The following is an 18,224-nucleotide window of genomic DNA, read 5'->3' on the forward strand; positions in this document are numbered from 1 at the left end:
CATCCCCGGAGCCCGGGCTCCGGGACCACTCGGAGTTGTTTGTTTTCATCTTGCTGTTTCTCTCCAGCTTCTTCCCGCCCCCTCCCCACCCCCCTAAAACCACTGGCCGCCGCCGCTCCCCTCCAGGGTGGTATATAAAGGGCCATTTTCCCTTAGCTGGCTTTCCTCCTTGGCTGGCCTCCACTTGCAGCGATAATTAAACGACTTTTCCGTAGGAAACTAGAAACAGGGGCGAGAGCCAGGAACGCGTGAAACTTTTCCGCGCTCATTTTGGAAGTAAACAGGCCGAGAGCAGCCGTCATAAGCCACCCCGCCCCCGGTCAGTCACCGTCCCCTCCCGGTCTCACCAGCCCCCCGGGGGGGGGGGGGGGGCAGCGGTTGCCCCGGCAGCTGCCCCCCCCACCCTCACCCCCCCGAGGTGCCCCGAACAAAGCGCGGTCCGCTCCGAGCTCGCCTTCAGAAAAGTTCGCTTTTATTTACAAGGGAGATGCGGGGGTCCCCCCCGTTTACACACACGTTTATAAAATTAGCCAAACCCCCCTGACAAAAACGCAAAAGGGTGGCCGAGAAATAAATAAACCTCTCCCACTCCCCCCTGAGGCGGAAAGGCTTCACCGCCAGCAGACTTCCCCCCCTCTCCCCCCAAGCCGGTCCGCGGCGGCTCAGGCGATCCTGCTGCAGAACTCGTCGAAGTCCCTCTCCATGAAGAGCTCGCTCTCGATCACATCGTCCTCGGAGGGAAAGTACGGCTGGCTCTCCTCCTGCGCGGGGTCCGCGGCCGCTTCCCTCCCGGCACCGCGCAGGGCTGGCGGCGAGCGGACGGCGAAGCCGGCCTCCCCGGCGCACTCCATCAGCGCCCCGCGGGCGTTCTCCAGCACCCCCAGGTAAGAGTCCATGTCCAGCGGGTCCATCTCGCAGTCCGACCCGCCGCTCTCCGTACCCACCGAGTCCGAGCGCAGGTGCATGAGCTGGTACTTCTCCCGCATCAGGAACTGGTTGGTGTTGCGGGGAGCCCGCATGCCCGGTGCCCGCCGGCCCAGGACATTGACGGGCCGCAGGGAGAGGAGCACTCGCGGCCGGGCGGGCCGGTGGCAGCGGCGGAAGGCGCGGCAGTGCTGCTGCTGGTGCTGCTGCTGCTGTTGCTGCTGGGAGTGCTGGTAGTGGCTGTGCGTGCGGCTGCCCAGCAGCTTCCGCGAAACCCCTGGGTGCCTCCCGCGCCGCCCGGGCGGCCAGCGCGACCGGCTGCCGCCCCGCCGCGGCTCGCCGCCCTTCAGCGGCGGCGGGAAAGGGCCTCCCGGCACCCCTTCCCCGCGGGCGGGCTCCCAGGGGGGGCGCCGCGCGCCGCCGACGATCAGCTCCGCTCGTCGCAGCATCGCGGCCCGTCGCTCTCACATGCTCCTCACCGCCGGGAGAGCTGCCGGGACGCCCCCGCCGAGCAAGTCCAGCGCCGTCGCCTCCCCGGTGCGCCTTCTCCCCCCTTCCCCCGGGCTGAGCTGCCGGTTGCAAAGAGCCCTACGGCGTCCCCGCTCACGGGGGCCTCCCCGGGCGCCTCTACCTTTTCACGATCCGCTCTGTTTTTTTCTTGAGCGGAGCCCCTTTACAGCGCATAGCCTGGCTGAAGGGCTGCGGGCTGGGGGGCAGCTTGACCGGCTCCAAGCCGCCGCCTCGGAGAGATGATCTCGCCTACTCCCCGGCCGGCCGCTACCGCGCTGTCACCGCTCTGCCAGGGGACGGCGGGCCGGGGCGAGGCCCAGGGGGCCGGGTAGAACGAGCGAGGGGAGGGTGCGGGGAAGGCACTGAGCCCCGGTGCCTCCACGCCACCAACGCCGCCCTACGCCGACTTGCGGCGCGCAACCCCACACCCCCCATATTTCTACCGCCCGGCGCAGTCCAACTGCCGCCGCGCCGAGGGGGGAGCACAGGCGCTGCTGAGCAAGCCTGTCCTCGCCAAACCCCGCCCTCCGTGCCCGGTGAGTGCGGGCGCTCTGCGCCACGACGAGCCGCCCCGGGCCGCGCCCTCCTGTCTCCCGGGTTAATCCCGGGATCTTTTCCCCCGTCCGGCGCGTTTTGGTTTGGCTCAGCGCTCCCGGAGCGTTATTTTGTTCTTCTCCTATTCACGAACACCTCTTGCGCTCAGTTCCCCGCGCAAGCACCGTTGCCCTTCTCTCCGTTGCAGTGTCAGTACGCAAACTGCTTAAGCCGCCCGTGAGGCACGGAGCGGCGCTGGAGTTGGGCGGGCGTAACGGCTGCGGGGAGAGACGGTGCTCAGCGAGGGTGCGGGGCAGAAAGGGGCGCACCGACCCGTCAGCGGTTTGGGGCCCGTGACGAAGCGCTGGAAAGCCGCGGCGCTCTGTGCCAGCGCCTCCTGCCCCCCTTCCCCCGTAACTCCTGACTGGGGCCGACGCCGCCCCCGGGGAACGGTGATCTGCCAGCTCGTAGCCCACAAAATGGTGCCCGTCCCTTAGCGAGGGGCGACCGCGCCTTCCCTTCCCCCCGTCAACGCGCGGGGAGGGGAGGCCCGCACTGCCGTGAGGGCGAACAGAGGCCCGGCAGGCCGCCTCACGCCTCGGGTGCGGAGAAGGACAGACGCTCCGGTGGGGTTGCTCTCCGGTCTGCCCCGCTCCGGCGGCGCGGGAGGGGGTGCCCACCGCTTGACCGGCACAACCCCGATGGAGGGGAGGCGAGGCCCGGTCCCCACCCCGCGGCAGCCGCCGCTATGGAGGCGTGGGGCGGGGCGGGTGGCGCTGAGGCCTGGCCGAGGCCCAGGCATGGCCTGTACTGGGGAGAGGAATAGGGTGCGAGGAGGTTTTGGCTGGCATTTAGCTAGAGGAGAGGGAGGAGAAGGGCAGTCCCCTCTTGAGGCTTTCTGGGGTTTTGTTTCTTCCCTTTAACCTTTCCAGATGAATCGGTGCTTTTTGAACAGTATTTTGTGAAAAATGAGAGCAGAGACATTCATTCTTGTAGTTTGGGGACGGTCCCAGTTACTCGTGCTGGGCCTTGATCCCTGTGCTACAAATTTCCCTTGGTTTTCAAATCTGTTTTTTTTTTGGCACTGTGTGTAACTATTGCACTACTAAGCATGACAGTGACTGCCCTATTCACCCCTTCTTTTTGGTCAGTTTGTTTATGAAAAATGAGCTCAGTGTTGTGGCCCAAATGGTTTCAGTTGAAGGCTGTGCATAAATAAGGGCAGTAGACTTCCATGTAGATAATGTTTTATTATTATTTACTAGCAAAGGGTAAATAAGTACAAAATATACTGGGGCGGGGGGAACAAGGTGAAAATCTGGATATGTGGTAACTGCAGAGTCAACACTGTCAACAACAAATTGTCAACACTTGTATTTCATTGCTTAGGAATATACATTTTTAAGCAGTGTTTGTTTTAAATTCCATTCAGAAAGCATATGGTATTCAGTTTTAAAGTCAACTGGCCTTATCACCTATATGTTTTACAAACTAAAGTCCAAAATTGAAGGAGTTGGCACTGGAGCAAGCGCAAGTTGTCTAAAAAAATTGCAGCCTCTACATAGCTCATGAAGTGGTCTAAACCTGTTCGTTTTTTTTTTTTTTTTTAAGTAAGCTTACACTACTTGAGGGAAAAAAGTTCAAACTAAATTAACAGAAGCCACTGTTAAATTAAATTAAAGGCTTCCTGAAAGTAATATCTATCTGTCTGCATAGAGAAGAAAGCTTTCTGGCTATAGAAAAGGTCCATAACGGTAAGATGAGTAAAATCTCTGAATTAGTTATTCTTTTCTGCATTTTATTCCTCTCTTATCTACCTGTTTTCAATCTTGAGCCACACTTATTAGATTTTCTTTAAAAAAAAGAAACAACAGAAACTCCAAAACATGACAAAACAAAATGCTCAGTTGAAGGAACGCTGCATCAGGTGGTAGAATCCAAGTCCTCCTCCTTTTAGGTTGTCGCAGGCCTTTTCATAGCTCTTAGGTGCGTTAGAAAGCAGTATGGGTTAAACAGATTTCTGTCACTTCACACTTCCCTCCTGAATACAGAACATCCCGGATCCACACAGGCAGGAATCTCTGCATGGTGTTTACACTGGAGACTCTTGCTGGGCAAGCACATGCACCCAGTCTCTCCCTGTCCTGTTTGTTAGTCCTGCTTACTCTGGCCTCAGTTCACATTTTCTGTGTTGTTTCTCTGAGTTTGGTGCAGATTGAGTTCCCCTTTTAGCTATTCTAGAGTGATGTATGCAATTCTGTGTACAAAATAGTCTTGTGCTTCTTTGTGCAGGTGAGAATTCTGTTTAACGTGACATGCTTTGCATCTCGACGTGTCCCTCAACCACAGACAGACACTGACCTGTACGGACCAGTGAGTTGATCTTGTACCTAGTCCTGAAAATCAAAATCAAAAGCTAGCTTTTATTGATTACCTATATTTGTATTAGTATAGAAGTTTTAAAGAGTAATTGAAAATCATTACATGGAGGCAGCTCAGGCAGTTGAACTGCTTGGACCATTATCGATCGGAACTTAATTCCCCACGATCTGATGTGGTTAGGGGTTCAGGTGTACAGATGTCTAGTCCACAAAGAGCATCTTTCTCTATTCATGCTTTTCCTAGTTTCTGTTCCATTTTTCACTGTCCAGAGCCTTTCCACAGCTGTTTTCATCCCTTTCTATAGGTGGAAGGAAATGTTCTGTAATTTCACAATTGGCAGCCAGTAGTAATACTTTTTCAAATTCTTAAGTTTCCTTTGACATATGGGAACCCATTTACAACTTTTATTCTAGTTGGAGCGCAGCAGTAGAAGAGGGGACTTTTGTCATATTTACAGTCTTAAGAATTGGTATCTCAACATATTTAAGAGTATTCCTTTAATGGAGGCAAGTTCAAGCTTCCAAGATGTGTGTGTGGTAGTGTCTCTAGACAAGTTCAAGTTTATTTCACTCTTAGGATTTTAGAGGTTTTTTTTGTGTGTGTGTGCGAGGGGAAATCCTGTGGCCAAGAGAAAATGTTTTCACTTTCTGTGTTCCAAACCCAGAAATACCGCGGCGGGTCACGGCTGCGGGTCTCCAAACGGAGGTTTCCCTCAGCCGGTAGCCGCCTCAGCCCAGGGCGCTGCACTCCCTGTGCGCAAACGCAGCGATGGCAACCACTGGACATTTTAAAAAGCCACTTTAGTTTGCGAAAGAAATGTAAGCCATTAAAACCTGAGCAGGATTCATCCTCCCCGGTTAAACACTGCCCGTGCCCCCCCGCTGCCCCTCACGGGCGGCAGCCACAGCCCCGTCACCGCCCCTCCCGCGGGGAGGCCCCGCCTCCGCCCTGTCCTGGCCAATGAGGAGGCGCAGGCTGGGAGGGCGGGAAGGGTTTCCCGGTCAGCCCCGCGCGGCCGTGACCTGGCGTTTCCAGGAGAGCGGCGTGCCCAATAGCAGGCCGCCTTATTGCGCTCTAAGTGTGCCGCCCGCTGATTGGCCGTCGCTGCCGGGTGTGCCCGCTGGTGCTTCCTGTCATGCTTTTCCAGGCGCGGTTGCATCATTGCGGGACGGGCGGTGCTGAGGTGAGCGGTGGCGGGACCCGGCCCGGCCCTCGGGGCCCCTCTCCCGAGCTCCTCGCATTCCCCCTCCGTCCCCCGCCGGCCGAGGGGGACTGTCAGTGAGGCGGGGGTCGGCTCAGGGGCCTGACAGAGGGGCGGCGCCGAGGCCCCAGGGACGTTGCGGGGTTTTCGGGGGCGCTTCGTGCGGGCGCCGGTGCCGGGCGGTGCCTGTTAGGGTGTCACAGAAGACCCGCGGCTCATACGCTGCGTGCCGGTCCCGCTGGCTGCTTGCTCCGCTCTCCCTCCGCGCCGCTCAGTGGCGGGTCGCCGGGCGCGGTTTGTGGCCCGGCTGGTACCTGTCCTGTCACCGTCCGGAGCTCTGGAGCGCGTTAACGGGGAAGCGGTCGGGCTGGCTGCTCCACTGCGGGATTTTGATGTTACTAGCGCCTTTACAGGCGTTAGAGCTAATGTATTTTGTATGTATAACATTATGTTTGCGTATAAGATTTTTTTACTCTTAGCGTTGTGGTTTAACCCGGCAGGCAGCTAAACACCGCACAGCCGCTTGCTCACTCCCCACGGTGGGATGGGGTAGAGAATCAGAAGAGTAAAAGTGAGAAAACGGATGGGTTGAGATAAAGACAGTTTAATAGGTCAAGCAAAAGCTGTGCACACAAGCAAAGCAAAACAAGGAATTCATTCACTCCTTCCCTTCGGCAGGCAGGTGTTCAGCAATCTCCAGGAAAGCAGGGCTCCATCATGTGTCATAGTGACTTGTTTGGGAAGACAAATGCTGTAACTCCAAATGTTTCCCCCTTCCTTCTTCTCCCAGCTTTATACACTGAGCATGATGTCATATGGTATGGAATATCCCTTTGATCATTTGGGGTCAGGTGTCCCGGCTGTGTCCTTTCCCAGCTTCTTATGCACCCCCAGCCCACTTGCTGGTGGGGTGGGGTGAGAAGCAGAAAAGGCCTTGACTCTGTGTAAGTGCTGCTCAGCAATAACAAAAACATCCCTGTGTTATCAACACTGTTTTCAGCACAAATCCAAAACATAGCCCCATACTAGCTACTGTGGAGAAAATTAACGCCATCCCGGCCAAAACCAGCACACTTAGGCTTTGTTGGGTGATATACAGATTCTTTGCTTTTTGTAGAATTTAGTGATTACTTAAAATAGGTACTTATTAAAGGTTAACCAGTTTCCTTATTGCAGAGTTTAGTACTCATCAAGGCTTAATCTCATTAAATTGTTGAATAAAGAACCTAAGAAGCCTTGCAAGGTGTAATATGTCTTAAACATTCCACTTCAGCATCCTTCTAATAGAGGGGAAATTTTTGAGGAAAGCACACTTTTGATTAGTGTAGCTGTGATGGATTTGATGTTTCTGTCTTCAGCAAATCTTGGCTCCACCATGCCCCCCAGGAGCCTTCTGGAAACTGAAGAAAGCATATTTTTTCAGTTTTGTTGGTGACATAATTAGGAAGTGACTGTCAGGTAATAGCAGAATTTAGTTGGCACATGACAACAGTGTTTGCTAACTCAACTGACAGTAGTTTCTCATTTTTTTAAAATATGTGGTTCAAAGTTATTTCAAAATAACCTAGTTTTGCACAATGACAAATTTTACACTTTTAGTCAAGGTAGTATGAAGACAACAGAAAAATCTGCTTAAGAGATCATAAGATAGAGAGTAAAACCGAGTTCTTACATGGTATGAAATATATTTGTGTCTAAACATAGTATTAATTTATGAGCCCGCTCACTCTTCTAGCAATCTTTTAATTGGCTCTTCAGCATAAAAAGAAACACTCCTTGATGGGGGATAGATGAACTATAGTCCATCTCGCGTAGTGTTTCATCTTGAGTGATACGTTGAGATGAATTAACCTTGATATACTTTCCCTAACCCATCCTCGAGTATCAGGCTCAGCTTGAGCAGACTTAATTTACCTGTTTAGAAATTAGAAGCTGTCACTTCCTAGTTTCCCGGTTTAGTTTTTTGATCTGCTCACTTTGGGGCATATTTTTCAGTAAGAAAAGTCTGTAACTCCTCAGTTTTGTGACCCATCAAATAGAACAGTGGAATAATCAGGCCATTATCAGTCTGCTATGAATAAGGTGTGAATATACATTTTCTATGTTACCATCAAACCCAAAACTTTTGTGAAGAAAACCATGTTTTTAATTTTTTCCTGAAGTAATTACACTTATAAATTGCAGTGTTAGGGAGACTGGCCATGAAGGTGGCAGCTTTATGTCCTTTTAAAGAAGAAAACTGGTCGCTCAATTTTTTTTTTTTTTTAATAAGTTTATTCTTGCATTTCCAACTATTTGGTGGTTCATGTAAACTGTTAGTTACAGTAGGTGTGCATGATTTATTTTTTCCCCCCCACCTGTTCTCAGGTCTTTGATTAGTGTTGCAAGTCTTATTCCCTGTGTAAGGCATTGGCACAAGATTTTCAGAAGCAATGTTTGTTCTCTAGCTTAGCATTATGTTCCCGTCTATCCTTCCTTTTATTTTAAACTTGGTTGTTTCCATCTGTTCTAGAAACGTATGCTTTTGATTATCAGATGAACAGTTTCAAATATTGTTCCCTCAGAAATTGCCTTGCCTCAAAGCTCAGTACCTAAAAAGGCAGAAATGGGGAGCCTAGTTCTGTGTGTATGTAAAATAGCGCACTGTTTAACTTTGGGGAGGGCATCTGTAGATGGAGAAAGGAGGCTCTGCCTAGTCTATGGGGGGAAGTTTGTGCATAGGTCTCTTATATAGAATAGTTTGTGGGAGAAGGTGACTGGAACAAGGATGAGAGACTGATTATAAAGCCCTTGAAATTAGGAGACCTTTTGTGTGCTTTTAGTTCATACTGGTTCTTTATCTTTTCAGTTTCTCAGTCAATGAAATGAGTAATATCTTGAAATCTATGTTGTTTTAATCATCTGTCTATATGTGATGTATGTGAAGTCCAGTGCATTTCTGAAATACTGGTTCAGTTCATTCATAGTGGCATTTTTATTGAATTTTTGTTGAAAAACTAAATACTGATTTTTTTTATCTTAATATGCAAAAACCCACATTCTAACTTGCTTTTATGGTTTTAATGCTTTTTATTTTTTTCTTCTAGATAAGAAGCCCAGCATAAGTTTGAGACAGGTGTAGTACAATCTACAAACTTTCACGCCTTTCCTATTGAATGTTGTTATCTTTTAAAAAAAATGAGTGTACTTAAAAAAAAAAAAAAAGTTCCCCAGTGGTGCATTGCCTTAAACTTTACCACTTTTTGTCAGCAGAAAATGAATAGAGAAACAAGAAAACAAAAAAACCCTTGTGTTTACTAATCTGTATGTAAATTTGGAGCCTTGTCCAAAAGTGTTATTAGATGCATTTGTATAATAATTTCTATAACATCATTTGTGATGTTTTCACTCAGTGTTCAAAGTAATGAGTTGTCCTTGATTTTTTTTCTGTTTTAAAATACCTAGATTGCTTATAGTAATGAACTTTTTTTGTTGTAGGTATACAGAATTATTCATATCTCGGTCTATAAACTGGTTGTGCTTTTCCTGAACACGGAAGTCTGCTTTTTGCTCAGCTGAGGTTGAGCCATAGGTAGATTTTAAATGTGGTTTGTCTTTTAGGTCAATCTGTTTAAAATTCTGTTCTGTAACTTGAAAAAACTGACCTGTAGTGACTGTTACATATTAATTCTCATCAGTAATTTTTTCTTCCTAATTCTGACATAATAAACTTCTCTTGTAGTATTGATAAGAGTGTGTATGAATTTGTGCCCTGTGGTTACTGGACACTGGTTTGTGCATACAGTGCTTCAGTTGGTAGAAATGGGCCAAAAGTGATACTGTGATTTACGCATGGAGTCTGTGATACGTGAGCAGCTTCCATAGCCCGGTCACAGTTACAGACTAAACCTTAAACATATATTTAATTTATTAGATTATAGGGACTTGACAGCTGGGCCAGTTGCCAGTTTGCAGTTATCATTACATTGCGAAGGCTAAATTTGATCTAAGTAAAATGTGCAGATCCTTAGTCCTCTTCTCAAGTTGGCTGGCTTGTAGGAAATAAACTTTAAGGCCACATTCTTTTATCATCTCCATTGTCTTTGGTACTGTGATCTTGGGGCTGTGATCAAATTACTGAGAAGTGGCATGGTCTAATTAGTCCTTCGTTGAGTGCTTTGAGATATGATGATGAAAACTCTTGTACAAGTTGCATGTACTGTAACTTACTGTGCTAAGACTGGTTATTACCTTTTTAAGAATACATCCAGGCCATGTCCATGTGTTCCTTGTCAGCTCATGATTTCTTCTTCAGTCGCTGTGTTGCCTGTGTACCAGGTTGTGGGTTTCTCAATTAATTTCTTGTCTTATTTGATAATTTGCGTTTATTAGTGGGGAGAATGATCTGTCATTAATACAAAAAGTATGAATTGTGGAATTTGTCTGTAGGTTTCATTTTGGGGCACATTTTTTCGTATGGGTTCAAGCATTGAGCTAGCAAGTTCTGTGGTGTTCTGGGTTTCATTTAAGTAAATGTTTTGGAACTTTAGCGCTATCAAGCAGCATGTCAACTGTAACTTGAAGTATTGTCTTTATATGTTTGCATTTGTTGCTGCTTATAGTTGCTCTTTGACAAACCTGAGTAAATCAGAAGACTCAGTCCTTGTGCTATTGCTTGTAATTTTACAACACTAAGTGAAACTTGAGTCTCAGTAGTGCTCAGCTCGTTCTGGTATAACTGCTAAGGAGCAGCAGCACTAAAATTAGAGGTAGGAGAGCCTGTTTCTTCTCTGCAGTCGTCTATTATAACCTTCATAACCGGTTTTCTTCTGTTACGGAACTCCTGTCTTAAATATCCTTATTCCACAGAGCTTTTGCTTAGTGCTTGCTGTAGCGTTTTGTTGAAATTTGACCCCTTTGAATCTTGTAGCAGGTCTGGAACACGAGGCAGCTCTATTGTGTGTTTTTAATGATGTTGAGGATTCTCTTCCTTGTATTGTGAAGACATAATTTTCCTTGTAGTGATTTTCATTGACTTACCCAGAATTGAAGAATGGCTTTGCGCTCTTGTGGCCAAAACCCACCAAATAAAAAAAGACCTTCAGGAAATGGCCAGCAAGAAGTACCCCCTTGTGGCTTAGTTCTGACACACTTGTAAAACTGAAGAGGGGGGAAAAAAAAAAAAAAGATTAGAAAGAGACTAGTAGTTTTGCCAGTACTCTGAAAGTTAGAGCTTTTCAAGATGCACAGTTGAGGTCTTTGAGCTTTTTCCTCATCTGTTTGTTTGAATTCTTCCCCACGTGTTCATCTTCCATTGCAGTGTGTTTCAACTATGCTGTCTGAAGCTTAGCTGCTTTTAGGAGCATCTGAGAATGGTGGCCTAGCTAGATGGAGGAAATGCTGTTTTAAACCTTTAAATTGTAAGAATAGATATACAGTGAAACGGAGCCTCTTCTTCACTCGTTTTAGTTCCTGCACTTAAAGTACATCTCACTAGTTCACAAACTGATGCTGAAAGGTCAGTTTGAACTTGGAAACTTTCCCTAAAAAAAAACCAAACCCAAACTTGTAACCAAAAAATAATTTGCCCTTTGACTGCATTCTATATGAAACAAAAATAAAAGCATACTAAAAAATGAACGACCATAGCTGGATGAATGGAGGATCCTTTTCCTGTTACAAACCTTTGGTGCTAGTCTGTCAAAATTCTTAGGCTTCTTTTAGAATATAGTGCTCGCTTCCATGCCTACACTGAATCATGCTCTTTGAAAAACTGAGATGTGGTTTGGTGATATGGATTTATAAGACAATAAATTGTATTTGTGAAGTAATTTTTTTTCTCACTTCTGTTCAATATGTATTTTCTTTTCTCTGCTTGGTCGTTGCTGGGAAAGAATGGTTCAACAAGTTCCAGAAAATATAACTTTTCCAAATGAGGAAGAAAAGATATTGGAGCTCTGGAAAAATCTCAATTGTTTCCAGGAATGCCTAAAGCAATCAAAGAATAGACCTAGGTAAGAATCTGCTAAAAGCTGTAGCAACTGTGTGTGACAATGCAAGGTTGGCTTAGCTGTAATTACTTTTGGGGTTTTTTTTGCCTCAGTCCTGTTAACAGCAGCTGCTGCTTTTGCAGATAGCAGTCTTGGCGAATGTTGCTGTCATGTCAGTTACTGTTTATATTTCACGTTGTGAAGAATCAACAGTGTACAAACAGTAGTAATAAACCTGTATTTTCCCGCTTGGTGCGTTTATAAAAGAAATCTGCAGGTAAGCAAGGACAACTCTTTCCTGTGTCTGCCAGCTGTGGAGCAGCATGCTGGTATTTTCAGTAGTAATTTTGGTAGAACTGGCAATCAGTAGGAACTGAACGAGTTGAAATATTCCCTTTAGTCTCACTGCCAACATGATACCTATGCTGACTGATAATAGAAGAGGAAGAAATTGCTATTGTCCTAGTAAGACATAAGAAGCATAAGCATACAGATATACTTATGCTGTTTGAAGATTTGATGCTCAGTTTTTGATTTAATTAAGAATGTTGTCTTGTGTTGTAGGTTTAACTTCTATGATGGCCCTCCATTCGCTACTGGGCTTCCACACTATGGCCATATTCTTGCAGGAACCATTAAAGACATAGTAACCAGATTTGCTCATCAGAGTGGTTTTCATGTTGACAGAAGATTTGGCTGGGATTGCCATGGCTTACCTGTGGTATGTGTAATAAATCTGCCTACAGATATTTCTGTTGGTTCCTCTTTCCATGCTGTTACTTGCTTATCAATCACATTTCTATTGCTCTTATGCCTGGCTTTGATGTTAAAAGAGAAATGGGAAGTTCTTTGTCCAGTGTGTTGCTCTGGCTTTTGCTCGTGTGGTGGTTTTAGGTGCTTCCTACTGGTCACCTGCCCTTCTCCAGGCACTCTGTTCGTTACTATAAACGTATTTATTTGGTATGTATTTCAGAAAATTTTTTTTTCTTTTTCTAAAGATAGTAAAGAAACAATCACACAAGGGTTATCCTTTGAAATGTCTGCTTAGTTCAGGTGCAATACTCATGAAATCTCAAAAGGATAAAGGAAGCCCTTTAGCTTCATTAGAATGCATAGAACATAAGTAAATTACCCAGAGAAATCCTGAAAGCTTTTGATGACAGCGTGGGTTTTTTGTCTGGTTGTTTTCAATGCTCTCAGGAATATGAGATTGACAAGACCTTAGGCATTAAAGGGCCAGAGGATGTGGCGAAGATGGGAATTAAAGAATACAACAACCAGTGCAGAGGAATTGTGATGAGATACTCAAAGGAATGGGAGGTAAGTAAAGACTCAATGTGTATTCTGCTGTACATTTCTGATTGTATGTGTGCAGAAGTTTTTCAGCTGGGGTGAACTTCATCCTTCTGTCTATTTGATTACGTGCATAAATCTCATGTCTTTAGCTGCCTTGTTTCTCACTGGTGATCCTGAAAGAGGAACAAAAAGAACAACATTGTGGCTCAGAACAGGGAGACTGCTGTGATGTCAAGAGAAGGTTACTTTAAGGTAACCTGGAGTTCAAAGTCTCTAACTAGATACATCGAACATCAAATAGATACATTGAACAAGTTGTCTCTTTCTTCATGTCTTCTCTTGTATAGAAAATTGAAAGTGAGGTCTGACTTTGGTTTTCAAATGGAATCAATAAAGGAAATGCACATTAACCTCCCTGCTTTTCTGTCATGTCGTCCCTGTCGTCTTCCCCCTCCCCCCGCTTTTCAGTCTTTTCATTGCCAGAGTGTAGGACTGTAGCTCTGTAGCTTGTATTTCTGGAACAGAAGTTCTAGCATCTGTTTTTATGTCAGAATGGGTGTGGGTAAGCCCTCAGTCTTCAAAGAGACTGTTGGTCTAAACTTTATATCCCATGAGTATGGTGATAGGGAGAGCATTGGTCTGTGCAGACTCTTGAGGCTGGAGACCTGTTCCAAGTAGATATTTTCTTAAGAGATGCACAAGTTTTTTTCTAACTGATGCTTCTTATTTTTGTCCTTAGCAATGTGGCCAGAATAAAGTACATTTAGCCCAGTACTTTTTATTTGCTCTCAGTCTGATATGTCTGTGAAGTGATGACTTTTCTATGGCTTTCTGGAGCTGAGGAGGGGCCCAGGTGCTTTCCTAGCTGTGCCACTATATTACAGTGACAGCATGCAATAGCAAATGCCAAAGGAAGAATGGAAGAAGAGGCAATATTTTTTCAGCCTTTGTGGCACAAGGCCTTCCTAGGTCAAAGGATTTTTAATTTTTTTTCCCTAGTTTATAATCCCTAACAGATTTTTGTTTTTTTCCGTCATGAATTTATCTAGCTACATTTTGCATGTAGGTATACTGATGGCCTCTAAACAGTCTGTATCAAGGCATTCCTATACATAATTTGAAGAACTGCAGTTCTTCTATAATATGTTTTCCAGTAAACCTTTATCTTCACCATCACTTGTTTCTTTTTATAGGCAGAATAGTCCTAATTCTTTATTTTTTCCACATGCAGAAGCAGTTGTACCTCATCACAATCCTCTTGTATGTTCTCTAGTCCTGCTGTATTCCTTTTGATTGAAATACAGTTTCTTATTTGAGTATCGCTTCCCTCTTGCCCTTGGGAGCATTTTGAAGTTATGGCCATATCCAAAGAAACTACAGCTGCCTTTGTTAGAATAACTGCGGTCTAAATCTAAGCGAGTGGCTGGATGAAAAGCACAGAGTTTGTTTTTTCAAATATACAATCATTTATCTATACTTTGAAATTTTGTATTTCGAAAACATCATCAATGATTCTTTGTTGCCTTTAGAAATAAAAAGATTCATTCAGGTTCGTGTTTTGTTTTCTATAGTTGTTCCTTTTAACTTCTTAAGCTGTCTTCAGCAACTGGTATTTTTGCAGTGCTGATTAGTCCAAATACTTAGTCTTTTGGATGGTAAATGGATTTTGTATTTTGTTTTGTGCATAAACTTGTGCATGTATATGTGTGTATTTCCACGCACAGACATATATTTTAGATTATTAATAAAAATAATGAAATTTGTTTAAATGTCGTCTTTGTGATTTGTCTGGTAATAAATTCAAATATTTTGGGGTAGTGTTAGAGAAGAATTCCCAACATTCCTATTGGAGATAGTGTTTATTTTCTGTCTCAGGTGGCTAGCAAATGGTTGAACCTTATGAAAAAATATAAAAGGTTCCTTGGATGTGTAAGATCTTTCAGTGCTGAGACCTAACATAATACTCCAACTTCATGGATCCTTGTACTAATCAGTCCTAGGCTTTGGATCTTAATAGTGGAATATCAGAGTGGCTTAAAGGTCAGAACCAAAATTGATGCGTTTCAGGAGCTCAGGTGTTATGTGAAAATAAGAGGTGAGAGAATTCATTTGCTTTGTTTTCCCTTTACTAGTTTGACATTCATTATAGTCTGTGTCTAACAGTGTCAGGACAGGTGTCTCTGGGCTTGGTTATTCGCAGAGTTAGGGGTTCTGATATCTGTGAAATTGGCAAGAGAGTGCCACTTGTCCAAGTGAATCCCATAGCTAGCTTATTACTCATTAGTTTTCATATTCCATGCCAATGGACATGACCATAATCTGTCCTGAGACAGGGACTAACACCTGTCAGTCTTGTGGTCTTTGGCAGCCCTGTCATAGCTTTGGGAAGTCAAAGAAGGCAGTTGGCCCTGAAATAGTTTTGATAACTTCTTGTGACATATCAATTTCTTTCAGCATTTCTTTGTCTTCGAATTACATCATGTTTTCATAAAACTGAAAGCTGATAGACTGTGTTCTGGATTTTGACTCTCTCTGCAACGAGTAGTTTTAAAAATAGAAGCAAGACCACTGTAATCAAAAGTAATTTTCAGGCATTTGAACCTTGGCTGAACCTTGAATGATCCACCATTTCTGTTTAGTAGTGTTGAACACGTTTGCCTGTTGCATGACCTTGGTGCTAAACAATTATGTTCATGGTTTCATTCTTTGCTTATTTTTGCCTGTTTAAATACACTGTTCAGGACTATTGTCAGGCTAAAATATTTCATAGATGTGTTTCATTGATGTGGGACAAACACTGCACTTAAAATCAGGCTGTTTTACAGAATAAATACTGGAAATGTATCATGATCTTTAATGTTAAAATGCCTTTCAATCTGTGTGTCTGTTTCTTAACAGTTCAGTGTTACCAGATTAGGACGCTGGATTGATTTTGAAAAGGACTATAAAACTCTTTATCCTGAGTTCATGGAGTCTGTGTGGTAAGTTAACTTGTATACATTTTTACATATGTACATTTATATACATTACATATATGCTTAATGAATTTGCAATGTTAAGAAGGCTTCAATTATTGTAAACGTGTGTTGGTTCCTATATCACTAGAACTGTTTTGAAACATTCCAAATTCAGATAAATAGTGGGCAGAGTAATTAAGGTGATGTGAAATCTCTTGATGTCGAAGTGAGGGAATTAATTGACATACTTTTTTCTTCTTCAGGATAGTGGCGTTTTTCAAAATAAAGTACAACGGTACTGCTTTTAGTGAGCCATGAAATCTTACTGCTCCATGTCAACTTAAAAGCAATTCTGAAGATCTACTCATATGTTCCTTGCTTGGTTTAGGAAATTACATTATATCTCTACATTCTTGATGTTCTTCACACTGTCAGCTGCAAATGGGCAAACTATCCAAACTCAGCTTAGCTCTAAACGTCTTCTTCAAGCCTGAATTTAGAGGCAGGGAATCCGCTGTCATCTTTTTCTTGGCAGCATAGTTTGACAACTGTCTGGGACTCCTGGTGCAGAGCTAAGTAAAGTTCAGGTATTTTGGCAATGTATTCAGGGTGACTGTTGGCCTTCCAAAAGACAAGATGACCTTATATGTTAAGGATAATCAAATTGACCTAATGCAGTGGAGAAATGGCAACATTGAGTCCTTCAGGTGATAGAATTACAAGGTGGATTGCAGGGAGAGGTTTAGCAGAGTATATGCTGACAAAAAGCCATTGAAAAGCAAATTATATACATATTAAAGTATTATTGATGTTCTTTAATGTTTAAATTTTACTAGTAACCTTTAATTGTCTAGTTAGTTACATATGGTAATGATAAAGGATTAACAGAACTTCGATATCTCTGAAGCCATTCTAGAGGGCTGAAGTGCCAGTGAGTTTTCAATGAACATTGAAAAGATGGTGGGAAGGGAGCAGATGTTTAACTAACTTAGCTGAAGAAACCCTGCATAATGATAAAGCTAAGGCTGACAAGAAGCCTTCCTTTTGTAAGTTACAAAAATAATTAGTGGCACCTTAAATCCTGTTTAACTAGCATCTTCCAAGGACCATTTAAAAAACAAACCTGACTTGAACTACCTGCAGCATCTCTCTCAACGGTCCAAGCCTTTTTTTTGTGGCTTGTTTTCCTGCCCCCTTTGAAATAAAATTTCTGATCTTTCACCTGGCTTACAGAGGTTACCTCCTCTAATGCTTGCTTTGGATACAGGCTCTAAAATATAAACTTTAGATCTGAAATCTCTGTGGTATGAGATTTTAGGAAGTATGTAGGCAGACAACCTCTTAATTTTGTACTTTTTTGCCTCCTGATGCTATTAATTTTCTTTGTAATCATGTAATGAAATATATTTTTAAAAGTCTACTTTTAAAAATTGGGTTTTCTGGAAAGTCTTCCAAGTCTTGGAGGGTCATGTTACAATGCCATTACCAGCTTGCTCTCCAGTAGAACAGGAGGCAGAACCACTGATGTTTGCATAGAGATGGAGGAGGGGAATGGGAAAGGAACATGGGATGCCTGTTTCAAGGCTAAGGGAGATAATGCTTAAAGAGAGCACTGTAGCTGTAGTTACAGTAGTGCTTTTGACAGGATAATGTACAATTTTTCTAAAAAAAAAAAATCAGATCGTTACCTAGGCAATCATGAAACTGAAAATCTGCGTTACTGAAGTTACATTTTACGTCCATTAGGAGTGTTCATTTGAACGGTAGATTCTGGTGTGCTTCTCTTAAAATTGATTTTATTATTTTTTTTTTTTTAAATAAGAGTTCCTTTTTAAATTTAAAAAAATAGTTTTAAAACTTTAGTGTCCAGCTAAGTACAAAAGAGAAACTGCAGATTAATTTCTGCATTGCCTGTAACCTGGTAACCATATTGGCCTGTCCAGTGTTTTTATCTTTTGGTTTTTGGATTTTTTTTGTTGTTGTTGTTCTGCCTGTGTGAGTAGAACGCTGCTCTTAGGCCCAGAAAAAAACCCAGTGATAATAATAATGGTAGTGAGCATGGCAACCATGGATTTTGTGGTTAAAATATGGTAAGGATTTTGTCTTTAGTCTTTTAATCAGCTAAATATATCTGGTTTAGGGTTTTTTTTTTTGTTTGGGTTTTTTTGTGGGTTTTTTGTTTGTTTGTTGTTTGCCTTTTTTTTTTTTTTTTCTCCTTAGCTCTTCCTGAGGCGTACAGTTCTGGAGTGGTCTCAACTGAAATGTCTAGCTTTCTATGAAACATGTTGTTTTCATCCATTATGCTTATATTGAGTTCAGTGAGCTAATGTAATAACTTGTGATAAATGTTGTTTCCAGTGGTAGCTGATTTTATCCAGATTATTTAAACTTGAAATAGTTCAGGACTCAGACACCAAGTATATCTTTTATTAATATTATCTTGTTTTGTGC

The 18,224-nt window shown here is 43.9% G+C and overlaps 1 protein-coding gene across 1 annotated transcript in view; it reads left to right on the forward strand.

Annotated features, from left to right (window-relative positions):
- Positions 1-5,458: 5,458 nt before the first annotated feature.
- IARS1 (isoleucyl-tRNA synthetase 1) overlaps positions 5,459-18,224 on the forward strand; it is a 110,182-nt gene continuing 97,416 nt past the window's right edge. Inside the window, exons 1-5 of the mRNA XM_082322249.1 lie at positions 5,459-5,533; positions 11,425-11,544; positions 12,085-12,241; positions 12,721-12,840; positions 15,715-15,797. Coding sequence (XP_082178375.1) covers positions 11,426-11,544; positions 12,085-12,241; positions 12,721-12,840; positions 15,715-15,797 — 479 coding nt within the window. The 5' untranslated portion in view covers positions 5,459-5,533; position 11,425. The remainder of the gene's footprint in view (positions 5,534-11,424; positions 11,545-12,084; positions 12,242-12,720; positions 12,841-15,714; positions 15,798-18,224) is intronic.

This window comes from Platalea leucorodia (genome assembly GCF_965183815.1).
Source record: "Platalea leucorodia genome assembly, chromosome: 9".
Classification (NCBI taxonomy): Eukaryota; Metazoa; Chordata; class Aves; order Pelecaniformes; family Threskiornithidae; genus Platalea; species Platalea leucorodia.